This window comes from Vicugna pacos, chromosome 1 (assembly GCF_048564905.1).
Source record: "Vicugna pacos chromosome 1, VicPac4, whole genome shotgun sequence".
In the NCBI taxonomy this organism is placed as follows: Eukaryota; Metazoa; Chordata; class Mammalia; order Artiodactyla; family Camelidae; genus Vicugna; species Vicugna pacos.
Genome location: NC_132987.1, coordinates 62,729,357 through 62,744,079, shown reverse-complemented (window position 1 = coordinate 62,744,079; position 14,723 = coordinate 62,729,357). Strand labels below are relative to the sequence as shown.

The 14,723-nt window shown below is 50.1% G+C and overlaps 2 protein-coding genes and 1 long non-coding RNA gene across 3 annotated transcripts in view; 1 reads left to right on the top strand and 2 right to left on the bottom strand.

Annotated features, from left to right (window-relative positions):
- Nucleotides 1-9,350, bottom strand: part of TFRC (transferrin receptor) — a 104,941-nt gene extending 95,591 nt beyond the window's left edge. Inside the window, exon 1 of the mRNA XM_015236549.3 lies at nt 9,246-9,350. The gene's annotated coding sequence lies outside the window, so the exon portion shown is untranslated. The remainder of the gene's footprint in view (nt 1-9,245) is intronic.
- ZDHHC19 (zDHHC palmitoyltransferase 19) lies at nt 3,328-12,131 on the bottom strand. Its single transcript, XM_031683413.2, is given in 8 exon segments — nt 3,328-3,426; nt 3,429-3,528; nt 3,828-3,913; nt 9,246-9,351; nt 9,749-9,921; nt 10,708-10,847; nt 11,411-11,532; nt 11,865-12,131. Coding segments are annotated over 8 exon segments (957 nt in total). The 5' UTR covers nt 12,011-12,131; the 3' UTR covers nt 3,328-3,342.
- Nucleotides 12,092-13,576, top strand: LOC140696998 (uncharacterized). Its single transcript, XR_012073805.1, has 2 exons — nt 12,092-12,325; nt 12,776-13,576. It is a non-coding gene; the product is annotated as an uncharacterized lncRNA (long non-coding RNA).
- Nucleotides 13,577-14,723: the final 1,147 nt, after the last annotated feature.

Sequence of the window (14,723 nt, the reverse complement as noted above, 5' to 3'; positions counted from 1 at the left end):
CTCCAGACCTGTGGGCACATGCTAGCCCTGCTTGGGGATCACTCCTTGGCTCCTGCCTAAGGGAATGCAGGCTTCCAGGGTGTGTGGAGAGCTGGCCCCGTTTTCAGGCCCTGATAACACCCCTCCCCATATCAGTGAGCCAAGGATTGAGAGGTGTGTCTGGGAGTCAAGAGCAGGTACAGAAGAAATGTGGAGGAGGCAGAAAGCGAAGGTGGGTGCAGATCAGCCAAGGCCTACAGGACAGGAAAGAATCTCCGAGGGATGTCCAAGGCTTAGGGGAGAGGGAGTCAAAGGAAGGGGTGAGCTAGGTCCCACTTACTGCTTGGGAGACGAAATGTTTAATCCAAGGTGCTTTCCTAAGGGAATCCTAGAAATCTCAGAGACCCAGAGAGAGAGAGACCCAGAATCTACATCCCAGGGCAGAAGGGAACATGGCTGCCTTTGAGAAAGTTATGTCCTTGCCCAGTGAGGAAACTGAGGCCCAGGCTGTTGGGGGAGATGACTCACACGCGGCTTAGGACTTGGAAGGCCCTACCTGAGACTGGGTGAGTCCCCCGACAGCTGGAGGCAGGGACCTGGTAGGTGCAGTCCTGATGAACCAGGCAGAGTAGCAGAGAGACGGGCAGCAGGACAAGACAGGGCTAGGCCTGGCCTTCTCGGCCCCCGTGGAGCTGGGGCTCTAGGCAGGCTCCATTCAGGCACCCAGCCAGTTCCATGAATATCCTCCATCCAGGCCTTGGCCCGGGTTCCTGAATTCTTGTCCTCTCTGGCCGAGGCCCAGACCATCCTGAGGACTCCCATTTGGGAGCTGACCTCAGAGCCTCTCCTCACTACAGGGCAGCCTGGGCTAAGATGGGCTCTCTGAACACACACGGACACAAGACTCACACAGATTTGTGCACCACATACATACCTGGGTCCAGGGCCCAAAAGGTCTCATGCCCTCATCCCCTCACCATGCGAACACGGACTGTGGGCTACCCAGACAGGCAACGCTGCTTCAGCTTCGCTTGTAAATACGAGCCTTTAAGGATTTTAAATGTGGCCATGGAAGCCACATACCATAAGGCCAAAACTGGGCTGCCTTTTTCTTTGCCAGTGAATACCCCACACCCCTCCCCGGAATCCAAGGTTAACCCTGAGAGTGCTGAGAAAAGGCTTGAGCCCCAAGGGAGGTTGGGACTTGAGAGACACTGGGACCAGGGCAAAGGGGGAGAGAAAGAGCTGGCGTCCTTAGGTTGAACAAGGCTGGCCAAGACCCAGAGCCAGAGCCAGAGCCAGAGCAGTGGGGGAGGCTGGGCCTGGACATGGAAGGGCCTGAGGCTGCCACAGACAGGATGGGAGGAAGAGGGAAAGAGCCTCAAAGGGGACTCAATGTGGAGAGAACCAGAGCCACGCCCTGCATCATCAGTCACCCACCTCCCCAGCTGGGCTGACACATGTGGAGGATGAGCTCCTGTCCCCAGGACACAAGCACACACGTGCACACACAGGCACACACCTTCACAGGCCCCTGGGGTGTTCATCTGACCCTTCGGTGACGTCCTTCCCTCTCTCCCTCAACATACCTCATTTTGCCTGAATACAGGGGTGGTAGGAAGCAGAGTGGTCGGAGCCCATCCTCACCTCCTAAGGCAGCAGGTCTGAAAGCTCAGGGTGGCAGGACCCCATGGGGCCCTTGAGATTCAGGGATGGGGCACTTCAGATTCTGACTCCGCCCCTCTACCCACCCGAGATGCTGAGTCAGTGGTCTGGGGCTCAGGTAATTCTGAGGTGGTGTGGTAGCTGCGTGGTGGACAAAATAATCATCATCATAGTGGCTGCATTCATTGTGTGCCTACTGCATACCTGGTGTTTCACATGAACCACCTCATTTCATCTTCTAACAACTTTCCTGGAAGGTGCCATTAGTTCTATTCCCAAGGTCACTCTGGCCACTTGAGGAACCACAGTTCGACTTGGTTCCCTCGCACTCACCCTGTCCCCGCCCCTCCTTCCCCTACAGACTCACAGGGCCTGGAACCCACCCTAGGCACAGGACCGGAACAAGCACCTGACTCCCCAAAAAGAGGGAGTGGCCAGGATGAGACCGGCTTGCAGGAAAGATGCAGGATTGGACTATGATGGAGAACAATCCCACACCTCCACCTCCTGGGATGAGGCAGGAGGAGGGCCTGCTCCCAGCCTGAGAGCCAGCCCCAACCCACCCCGGAGGCGCCAGTGTGGCAGGGCTGGACCAGGCCAGGCTTGGCGAATTCCCAGGAGGCGGGCGCCCCCTGCAGCCAGACGGGGGTGCAGCAGGGCGTCGGCCGGGACTTTCCCGCGGCTGACACCCTCACGGCTGGGTTTTCTCTTACATCATCCCCAGCCCTCGCCGTGGTTGTTATGGTTGCCCCGTTTTAACGATGAGAGCAATGTTGAGTGTCTTGCCCAAGGTCGCAGAGTCAGTCAGTATTGGATCTTGGCTCCTCCCTCAGAGCCCGCCACATCCCCATAATCCCTCGCACTCAGGACAGACAGCGCAGCAAGGCAGTCGGAGGAGGCAGGCAAAGGGTATTTAATGGGCTTTGGGGCCTCTCAGCACTCCCGCCAGGGGGGTGGGTAAGGGCAGGGCACAGAGGTCTCCACGAGGGGCTCAAGAGGTGGGGTTCGGATGCAGAGGCTCCTGGCATCGCCCGGTGCGAAAGGACGAAAGGTAGACGGAGCTTCGCCTGGGGGCCTCCTGCAGCGGGGGCAGCACCGGGCCAGCCTGGAGCTAAACACAGAGTGGGGGATGGGTGCTGTCCCAGAACCCCGAACCCCGCCCCCCAGCCCACCCAACCGGGGAGCAAGAAACCGTCCAAGCCACCGCCCCCTACAGGCAGAGCAAAGGGAGTGGGTTGGCACCCAGAATGTCCCTGCAGGTGCCTGGTGTGTGGGACATCCTAACGCTCCACTTCCATATGGTTCATAGACTGGGCTTCAGCGCAAAAGGTGCCTTTAAATAGGGGAATCTGCCCCCCACCCCAGTTATAAACCACTGAACTAGTCTCAGTCCTCATTAATAGCTGAAGAAACTGAGGCCCAGAAGGAATAAATGACTGGCCCAAGGCCATCCGGCAAGTGAATGGTGTGGCCTTTTCCCTTTGTGTCTCCAGGGACCCCTGGTGTTTTCTGGAGACCTGTGACTCTACCTCTAACACTCCTCCAGCCTAAAATCTCCATCCCCTGAGCTCTGAGTGCTCCAGCTTCAGGGCAGCCCAACATGGGTGGGAGGGGGGTCCCCGACACCTGTACTATGGGCAGACGCCCCCTCCCGGCACACACAGGCACACACTCCTCACCTCCTGGAGGGCTGCAGCCTCACCACTCCCTGGGGGACCCTTCCCTGGTTTGTAAAGACCCAGAGGTTGGGGCTGGGAGCCAGACCCAGGCCCAGGGAGGGTTGGAGGACTGAGCACAGGAGGGCACACGGAGATGTGCGGATTGTGCAAGGGCACCCAGTCAGGCATCTCCACTCTCTGCAGCCAGACAGCTTTGGCCATGTACCTAGGGAGCGACAAGCCAGATGCAAGGGGTCCCTGGCCCTCCTGGCCCTGCAGGGAGCAGGGGACCAGTCTCAACCAGGCTGCAGTGCCCCTCTACCCCATTTCTTGGGGAAAGAGCCCACAGAGGCAAGGAAGAGGAGGCTCGAGAGGCTCCCACAGTGCCTTGGAGAAAATCCCAAAAGAAGAACCATGAGTGTAAGGAGCTGGGAGCTGTGCTAAGGGGTCAGAGGAGATGACCCAGCCTCACCCCACCCCCCAGACCCCGGGGCCACCACTCAGGCCTCTGGTTTGCCAACTCACTTGGGTCCTAGCGGTGCACAGATTGTTAAATACCAGTTGCTGGCACAGCCATGGTCGAAGGGGTTGTATCCCTGCAGGTGTTGGCACTGGAGTTGTGGGTGAGGACAGGAAGAGGAGCTCAGATCTAGCAGGAATGGGCGGACTGGTCCCCTCACCTGCCCTCCCTGCACAGGCCAGCTCAGTCCAGGGCTGCATCAAGACTCCAAGGACAGAGAACCCAGGAGAGTCAGGCAAGGCCTCCCCCAACCCACTTCTGAGCAGCTCTGGCATTGCTCCCACCTCCCCTGCCTTTTCAGGGGTCCTCCCCCATCACCTTGTAGCCTCCCGTTCACAGTATCCTCCCCTTCTCTGTCTCCTTTGACCACACACATCCTCCAGGTACTTCCTTCCGGGTACACTTTCAGATCTTCCTTTTGCTGCTAAACTGCTCCAAAGACAGTTCCACCCCTGCTCCCTCAACTCCTCTACTTTCTCATGTTTCATGTTTTGCTAAAATTGCGCCTTCCCTGAATTTCACTGTCAATGAAGGGCAGCTGTATGGGGTGCAACCATATTGCCCTAACCAAAATCACATGGGCCTGAAAGTCTGGTCTGAAGGTCTTGAGCACCCAGTGCTTGACCAATGAATGTAAAGATCAAGGCAAAGATCAAGTCCTCCTCTGGTCACTCTTGACCAGGTTCTCTTCCTCTCCTCCTGCCACCTATCAGTCTCGCCCCCTCCTCCTCCCCAGCACAGCGAGACACTGGGACTTCAAGAGCCTTAGCTACAGAATGTAAGTCATGACACAAAGTGTCATGAAGATTTTTATCTTCAACACTATTCTGCACCAGAGGGAACCAGGACTCCATGCAGGGCAGCTGACACCTACGGGAGGAGAAGTCAAGACCCCAGAACATCCCGTTGTTGCCAAAAAGCAATACTATCATGATATTTTGAGTTCTGCCTACTTTAAAGCATTTAAGAAAAACCAGTATTCTATTCTATTCTATTCTAATTAAATGGTTATAAGAGTTTGATCAAACTGACAGTCAGAATTTAAAATCAAGAGAAATAAATTTTTATTTACTAGATGTACATGATGTATAGAAAAATGTTGATTGCTCAATGCTTAAGGAGTGGTAATTTTTTAATGAAATCCTAAGAACTGACCAATAAAGTAGAGCTCCTCCCTCTCCCCACATGGGACCCTCAGACATGAATGGAATCCAACAGCTCAGAAGTTCCCAGACTGTTCTCTCTCACTGGCTCCAGACTTGGTCTCCAGCTCCAATTCTGTGTCTCAAAGGCACTCACGCCCCACAGGACCAAAACCGAAGTGAGGGCCATGTCTCCTGCTCAATTCCCTGATGCCTCTGCTCTCTCACCTTCTTCCCCAAGGATCAGGGCATCAGGCTTCTCTCTCTTCTTCTCTTTCTTTCTCTCCCGAAGCATTATATATTCCTTTATAGGTTCACTCATTTGTTCATAAATATTTAGGGACCTCAACACTGTTCCAGGCATTGCACCAGGGACTGAGGACACACCACAGACAACAAAGCCAGCCTTAACTTTCAGGGTGGTGAGAGCAGCGCAGAGAGGGCTTTGGTGAGAAGGGCAGGCAGCCCAGACCAAGACTCCAAGGTGCAGGCAGGGGACTAGCAGCCTAGACAGCAGAGAGCGCTGAGCCCTGAGCAGCTGGGGAAGGACCCCTGCAGGTACATTCTGTCTCAGGTTCTGCTGTGTCCAGCCTGGAAAGATTAGTCTGAGGACTGCCTGCTGCTTGGGCCATTTGCAGCATCAGTGTGACAGTGAGGACGGATGCAGTGCTGGAGTGGGTTGAGGAGGGTGAAGAATGACACTAATGAGCACAGCCAACTCTTTCAGGAAATAAGGCTACGCTGGAGAGGAGAGTACAACAGGTGGAGTGGAGGGCTGTGATGTTAAGGGATGTCTGCTTTGTTGTTATGATGCGAGTGACATGAACATGTGTAATGATGATGGGAAGGAATGGTAATAATGATAACATGAAGCCGCTTATTCATACCAACCACCATTCTGTGTATCTTACACATACTAATCTATGCTGTCTTCTTTTACAGATGGGGAAACTGAGGCACCAGATGGCTAAGTAACACAGCCAAGATCTCCCTGCTGGTATGTCATGGAGCTATGATTTGAATTCATGTGGTCTGGCTCCAGAACCCTTGCTGTCTAAGCAAGTGGCCCAGTAGAAGTGGTGGTCAAGGGGTGGAGGCAGGAAGGAAATGCAGCTGAGGTGTGTGAAGAATGCCTGAAATGGGTTCTGGTAATGGGAAGAGCCCTGCCTGGTGAATCACAGAGTGCAGACCACACTTAGGTTTCCTATAAGGCCTATAAGAGGCTATAAGATTCTGGTTTCGTATAGACAGCCCCATCTGAACAGTGGAGGGAGGGCAGGCCTATGGCCTGACCTGGGATGGAAGAATCACAGGATGTGGGAAGGGAGAGTACTGCCCAGGAGAGGCTGAAATGATGGACTGAGGCTGATGAGAGAAGACATGCAGACCACACGGGGCTGATGAGTAAGGGCTGAGCAGAGGAGTCACAGGTGGGCTGAGAACCAAATATGGGTGGGGTAGAGTGATTAAGTGGTGACTGGAAGGATGGAAAATGGTGAACAAAGAAGGCTCCTCTGTCCTTTCAGCTGTCTCAATGTCTCCAGCCTCTCCCTCATTGATGTGGCCCACTACAGTCTTCCTAAAACAGCCTTCAGTCAAGTCATTGTCATGTGGAAGGAATCCCTTGGCAAGGATGTTCATTTTTACCACTCCTAGTCAGCACAGTACTCCAAGACAGTGCAGTAAGAAAAGAAAAAGAAATAAAGCCATACATGCTGGAAAGGAAGAAATGAAACTGTCCTTTTCACAGATGACATGATTTTCTATGTAGAATCAACAAAAAAGCTATTAGAACTAATAAATGAGTCTAGAAAAATTGCAAGATTCAAGACTAATATCAAAAATCCATTGATTTTTCTTAAATAAATAAATGGAAATGAAAATTTTAAAAATCATAATAACACAAAAACTTACTTAGAAAAAAACTAACACAATGTAGGCAAGATCTATATGCTAAAAACTATAAGACACTAATGAAAGAAATCAAAGGAGACCCTAAATAAATGGAGAGGTATACCACATTCATGGATTTATGAACTCTTAAAACTCAATATTGTTAAATTGACAATTTTCAAAATTGATCCATAGGTTCAACACAATCCAAATGAAAATCTCAGCAAACTTTTTTTGCAGAAAATGACAAATTGATTCTAAAATTTATATGGAAAGTCAAGGTAACTAGGATAGCCAAAAGAACTCTGAAAAAGAACAAAGTTGGAGAATTCACATTGCATGATTTCAGACCAAAGCTACTAATCAAGATAGTGTGGTAGTGGCAAAAGAATAGAGTGTCCAGAAATACACCCACACCTAATAGATTTTTGACAAATGTGCAAAGGCAACTCAATGGAAGGGATAGTCTTTTTTTTAAAGGTGCTGGAGCAACCCATATGCAAAAAACTAAATCTTGACCCATACCTTGCATCATATACAAAATTTAACCCCAAATGAATCATAGTCCTAAATATAAAACCTAAAACTATAAAACTTCTAGAAGAAAACATATAAGAAGATCTTTGTGACCTTGGGTTAAGCAAAGATTTCTTAATTACACACAAAAACACAATTCATAAAAGAAAAATTGATAATGTACTTCATCAAAACTTAAAACTTGATCTTTGGAGGACACTGTTTTAAAAATGAGATGATAAGCCACAAACTGGGAGAAAATATTTGCAAAACACATATCTGAATCCTGAATACATAAATAACTCTTAAAACTCAATATTAAGAAAACAATTTTTTTAATGGGCAGAAGATTGGAATAGACATTTAATCAAAGATATACTGATGGCAGAAAAGAACATAAAATGATGTTCAAAAATCATTAGTCATTAGGAAAATGCAAATTAAAACCACAATGAGATATCACTACACATCTACACATTTATTAGACTGGCTAAGTTAAAAAAAAAACCAGAAACAAAAACTGACAACTTCAGATTTCAATGATGCAGAGCAACTGGAATTTCTCATCCATTGCTTATCGGAATGCAAAATGGTACAGCCATTTTGGAAGATAATTTGGGAGTTTCTTATAAAGTTAAACATACAGTTACTCAGCAATGTCACCCTTAAGTATATACCCCTCCCCAAAATGAAAACTTGTATTCACATGCCTGTACACCAATGTTTATAGTGGCTTTACTTATAAACACCAAAAACTGGAAACAACTCAAATATCCTTCAGCTGGCGAATGGGTAAACAAGCTGTGTGTGCCATAGCCACATGACAGAACACCACAAGCAATTAAAAAGGAGGAAACTACTAATATGGGCAACAACATGGATGAATCTCAAATGCAGTATGCTAAATACAAGAGATGAGGCTCAAAAAGCTATGACTGCATTTACATGAGATTCTGAAAAAGGGGAAACTATTGGAATAGAAGACAGACCAGTGGTTGCCAGGGGCTGAAGGTAGGGAGAGAAGCTGACTATGAAAGGCCGTGGGGAACTTCTGGGTAAGATGGAACTGTTCTAAATCTTGATTGTGGCGGTGATTAGTGGGCTGTATGTATTTCTCAAAACTCATACAACTGTGCACTAAAAAAGGGTGAATTTTATAGTATGTAAAGAAAAAAAATCCTATCAAGGCTTCCAGGTTCTACTGCACCAAGATTAAATTAGCCGCATAACTCTTTTGCCTTTTAAATCTGGCCAATCCCAGGCGTTCCACTTGCTTTCCCATGCCACCTTCTGCTCCAATTAGAACTGTTTCCTCATCATCCTATCAACATTCCACAGACTTTCAGGCCTCCCTGCTTTTTTTTTTTTTTTTTTTTGCAAGCTTCGCCCCACACTGCAGTGTCCTCCCCACAGACTTCCGCCAAATCACTGGGTGGCACGTCCTAGTTCACCCTGCGGTCCTCACTGCACTCTCGATGCCCTCTCCGAGTCTGTACTGTACTACGTAGGGTAGGCCCCTCAGTGTTTACGGATGTCTGGAGGGTGTTCCTCGGATTTAAGGTTCCTTGTGAACACGAGCGTAGGATGCAGCCTTACACACCTCTAAGCCCTCGCGCAAAATAATGCGTACGCGGCCCACACAGAGTAGTCCCTCGACGCAGTGCACCCAGAAAGGAGAGTGACCACCGAGCTCCAGAGGGAGGTGAGATTTGAGCTGAATCTGGGTCTGGAAGGGCTAATGAGGCACCTTCCAGGGAGGTCAGGCAATCAAGGACCAGGGAGACGGAGAAAGACTGGAAGTGCGGAAGTCCCGGAGGCGCCAGGGGACCGCCCACAGCCCGGTATCTTGGCGCCCCGCTCAGCCCCGCGTACCTTGCCTTCGTAGGAACGCTCGGCCGCGCTCACCGACATGGCCTGGATCAGCAGGAGCAGGAAGAGAGGCACCAGGAAACCGGCGGCGGGTACAGCCACCACGATGCTGCGCACAAGCTAAGGAGCAGCGCAACCAGAACGTCCTCCCTGGTCCCGCCCCTCAGCCGGTCCCCGCCCCCGCCCCGCCCCAGCAGCCCCTCCCGCAACCAGCCCGGCGCATCCTCCCCCCGCGCTGTAAACCTCAACCTCAACCCACCCTGCGGTCCAGGCCCCCGTGCCACCTCTAGCACTCCTCATCCAGGACCCTGCTAAATGCTCAACGCTTCATAGGCCCTCCTAGCCCCATCCCTCTTCCCTGACCTCACCTGGTCCCAGACTGGCCCTCCCGAGCGGCTTCGCTGTTTAACCCTGCCCATCATTAGCTCTGTCCGCGTGACTCCGCCCCTCGGCTGTCCCCGCGCTCCCCACGACTCCCCTAGTGGGTCCCGCAGCCTGGCGGATACGCGATAGCCTTGTCCATGGAGAACGGCAGGTGGGTCGTGCGCACCAGGAAGGTCAGACAGGTGACTAAAATGGTGCCCGAGTAAAGGCATAGGGACAGGACGAGCAGCATGAAGAAGCGGAAGTTGCGGTGACCGATGCAGTTATTGACCCACTTGCAGTGGTGGTCAAAGTCCTGGGCAAGTGGGAAAGGGGTCAGGCCTCGAGGACACAACCTCTGACCCAACCTCCATAGCCCCTAAATCTGAGGTCTTACCCCCACTTGCTAAGTCACCTGCCCCACGTACTGGCTCCGTTTCCTGGGGAGAAACTGAGCCACAAAGTCCCTAACGATGCTGGCATCTCTGTGGTTAGGGCACCGTAGGGCTCTGTGGCTCACTCACATAGCTGAATGTCAAGAGGCCTTTAGAGTCAAGGCATGCCCGGTCTTCAGTGGGACACATCCTGGTGTAACTTTGAGCGGGACATAGACTACCTCTGGGCCTCCGTTTCCTCATCCATTGGCTGAACGTAATAATAACAGCCTTGTTCAGCCAGCCTCCCAGGTTGTGCACATAAAAGACAAGCATTCAGAGCCCAGGGGACCCTCTTGCACGGACAACCAGAAGAGGATAGGCAAGTTCCCCTGCAGTCAGCCTGAGGGTCTTGGGCATCTAGTGTCGGCAAGCCCTGGGTAGGACAGGGGTGTCTTTCCCCCTGGGTCTGACCAGGCTCAGCATAGGTGTGGATGCCCTTCTGCATGTCAGCACCAGTGTGGGTAAGGGCTAGCCTCCCAGAACAGGTGCAGGCACAGAGGCAGTGACCTGCATGAGTGACCAAGAGTGGCTGGGAGTTACTGCCACCCTTGGTCCTTTGCAGTCCCGGAAGTGGTTTCACTCTCACCACCGGCCCCATGCGAATGGGCCTTCTGATCCCAGGCAGGGGCTGGGAGGGTAGGTAGGCAGGCGAGAGGGGCACTTACCTCCACACAGATGTTGCACCAGGGGCAGTGGTAGGTCCGGGGAGGGCGGTGGAAGCAGCACTTTTGGCACCACTGCAGGCGGAAGGCCCTGTGGTTCACCCATACCACATGCACCATCATGGGACCCTGTTCATTGGAGCCTGTCATGGAAAGAGGACTGAGTAGCAGCAAGAGGCCCTTCCCTCAGTCGGCTGCAGCAGAAGGGTGTCGGTAGGCAGCCCCACATCATCACTGGGCTCCAGGAGGGGTGGGGATGAGGTGGATAGGGGAATCTCTAGTCCCCACTGAGTAAGCTGACCAAGCTCAGAAAGGCTGGCAGTCGAAGGGGAGGTGGATTGCCAGACCCAGGAGTTCTCTGAGAACTCAGGCCTTTGGCAATGTGATTGATGTTTTAGGGAGCTTATGCAGTGGGCAGAAGGAAGAGAAAACTGAGTGGTTGTGAAAAGCTGGCTTCCCTCTCCAGCCTGCCCTGGCCCTCTCCTCCAAGCAACTGGAAAACCTCTAGAATCCTGCTTTTCTACATCTCCATGGCTTAGGAAATGAAGTGCCGGAAGCAGGGCCTGAGCGAATGAGAACATGGGGTGAAGGAGTCCTGAGACCCCAAGCAGGGAGATGGGAGGAGCACTTAAGGAACCGCCCCACCCCCAGCAGGCAGGAGCCCTTTAGGGTGCTACCTCCTTCTCCCCAGGGGCCAGTGTCTCACCTTGATGCAAGATGCCAGGGTCTGAGAAGTTGAGAGAAACAAGACTGAAGAAGGTGATGACAAAGAGGAAGCCTGTGATGACGGGAAAGGCCCATTCCCCGTTCTGGGCCAGCCACCTGCAACTGAGATCAGAGCAGGACTCAGCCCTGATCTGGGGAGGCCTGAAGCTCCCCCAGGACCCAGTCCACCTGGTCAGGACCCACAGACCATAAATTCTGCTCTAAATATCCAGGCTAGGGACAGATCCATAGAGACTCCACCACATGTCACCCAGTATTACCAGCCAAATGCACCAAGTGCTCTATGCCTCTGTGCCTTGGCCCATTCAGTTCCCTCGGCCTAGGGCACCCTTCCTTCCCTGACCCTTTTTCAGCAGCCCCCAACACCATTCTATCATTATGTGTTGTCCTTTCTGTCACTCTAGGAAATCTGCCAGCTTGTGTGGGATACACACGGGAATGCGAAGAAGAGGCCACTTAAAACGACCAGCAGCACTACATTGAAGGCAGCAAACAGGCTTGGGAGGATCCAGGGGAGTGGGGCCTGAGGCAGGGGATGGCTCTCTTTCATGTGGGGTGTGGCATCCTTCAAGAGCAGCATGGCTGGACCTCCTGTGCCCCCCAGGGGCGATCAGAGCCTCCAGGCTCCCTCCCCTCTGCTGGCTCCAGGAGCCTCATGGTCACAGCAGCCTTGGAAGCCACAGCCCAGGGTGGAAGGAAAGCAGTCCCAGTGTGACATCACAGAAGCCAAGGAGAATGGGGGCTAGGAACTCTTCCGCTGAACAGTCTGGAGCCTGTGACTGTCCTGTCCGACAGCAACCTCCCCCCACCCTGCTTGTGCTGGGGACTGAGAGGTCCTGCCCCTGAGAGGTTGGCTTTGAGACCTCGTGAGATTGGAGAAACCCATGGGGAGAAGGTGATTCTACTCACCCTTTCAGGCTTGCTGCTAATTGAAGCACACAATGCGCATTGCTCTATCTCCAATTTTTTTTCCTTTTTGTTATTACAAAATTGCACTTTGGGGGAAGAGGCAGATAGATCTTCCCTCATTTCCAGAGTTAGCTTTGTGACACAGAGACATAAGTGAATGCCCGAGGGTTTCTAGAAAAGTTTTGCTTTCCTGATAAAGGGAGAAAAGACAGTTGGGGCAGCTCTGTCCCTTTCTTCCCGTTCTGAACCTAGACATGCTGGCTGAAGTGTCACCTTGAGCCGTCAGTCATTAAGTCAATATGGGGCACAGACAGAAAGGCACAGATGACATTGAGCCACTGCCCCAGCCTTGGGCCACCTCCCTCTGAGCTGCTCATTGTATGGGAAATAACTGGATTGTGTGGCGCATACAGCTGATATTTGTGATGTGTTTTAGCCGCTGAGTGTCTGAATCCTTGTACTATAAGTCGTGATGAAGGGCAAAGACTGTTTCCCCATCCTGCCTGGAACTGAAAAGTGCTACATACCCGCATTCCAAGCCCCTCCTGCAGCAAGTGCACGGCCTGCGGCTCTGGCGCCACCTGTTAGCCTGAGAACTGCTACCACCTACCAACTGAGGAGTGTGCTGAGACACAGCAACTGTCTGTTTAAAACCGGAGCAAGTAAAGTTCAAAGTTCTTAATGTGGCCTTCAAGGCCCTCCCTGATGGGGCCCACTAACTTTCCAACCTCATTTCCTAACACTCAGCCCCTAACTCACTCCATGCCAGCCAGGCACACTGGCCTCCTTGCTGTTCCCCGGACATACCAGTATGTGCCAGCCCTGGGTCCTTCACATTTGTTCTCCTTCCCTGGAATTCTCTGCCACGTATATTCGCAGAGCTTGCTCCCTCGCTTCCTCGAGTTCTTTGTTCCAGTGGTGCCTTCTGCCATTATCCAAATGTCTGCATCTCCAACTGTTTCTTTAGAAGAGATTCCTAACTGTTGGATTTGGGGTCAATGAGTGTGACTTTTTAAAACATCTTTTGCATAATCTGCCAATGCTTCCTAGAAAGTTGGTACATGTTTATACTACTGTTTTGAACAGCCATATCATAATACTAACACTGTAGTTAAATAGTAATGTAAAACAATCTCTCTAATTCTATAGATGACAAACGATACCTTGATCTTCTAATTTGTATCTCCTTAAATTACTTATGAGATTAAATATTTTTATACGCTTATGGGTCATTTAATTGTAGTTGTGTTGTGAGTTGCCTTTGTACATCTTTTGTTTGCTCACATTTCAAATGTGGAGGTATTTTTCTCTTTTTTTATTGTGGTAAATATATATAACATAAAAGTTACCATTTTAACCATTTTAAGTGTACAGCTCTATGGCATTAAGTACATTTACATTGTTGCACAACTATCACTACCATCCATTCCAGAAATTTTTCATCATCCCAAGTGGAAACTCTATACCCAGTAAATAATGACTTCTGATTCCTCCTCTCACCAGTTCCTGGTAACCACTCTTACTTTGTGTCTCTATAAATCTGACTATTTTAAGTACCTCGTAAAATTGGAATCATTCAACATCTGTCTTTTGTGTCTGGCTTATTCCAATTCTCAGAATATCCTCAAGATTCATCCTTGGGTTTTACCAGTCCTGGAACTTGGTATGTTGTAGCATGTAGCAGAATTTCCTTCCTGAATAACATTTAATTGTAGGTATATGCCACATTTTATTTATCCATTCATCTGTTGATGGACATTTAGGTTGTTTTTTTTCAGGCATTGTAAATAATGCTACTATGAACGTAGGTCCACAAATATTTATTCAAGTTCCTGCTTTCATTCTTTTAGGTATATATCAGAAATGAAATTCCTGGGTCATATGGTAATCCTGTGTTTAATTTTTTGAAGAAGCAGCTGCGTTATTTATTTTACAGCCCCACCAATAATGAAGGACTCCAATTTCTCCACATCCTTGCTAACACTTTTTGTTTTCTTTTTAATATTTTTAGTATTTTAAAATAACATCCTAATGGATGTGAGGTGGTATCTCATTGTGCTTTTAATGGAAGTGTTGGGTTTTTCTCTCTAATTTGCAGGAGCTTTTTATATTAAAATTTGGGGCTGTCTTTATGGCAAATATGTTCCCAATTTGTTGTTTGCCTGTTAATTTTGCATGCAATATTTAATGTAAAGTTTTTGTTGTTTTATGTAATCAAATCTATGGATCATTTCCTTAGCATTGTCTGACCTCACTTCTGTGTCTTTTCCTCTCCTTCTAGCTGATACATATTTAACTATATTTCTTGTTTCCTTTTTCATTGAACTCTTTATCTGATATTAATGTAAGGGTAAGGTGTAAGGCAATGGTCTAATCATGTATTT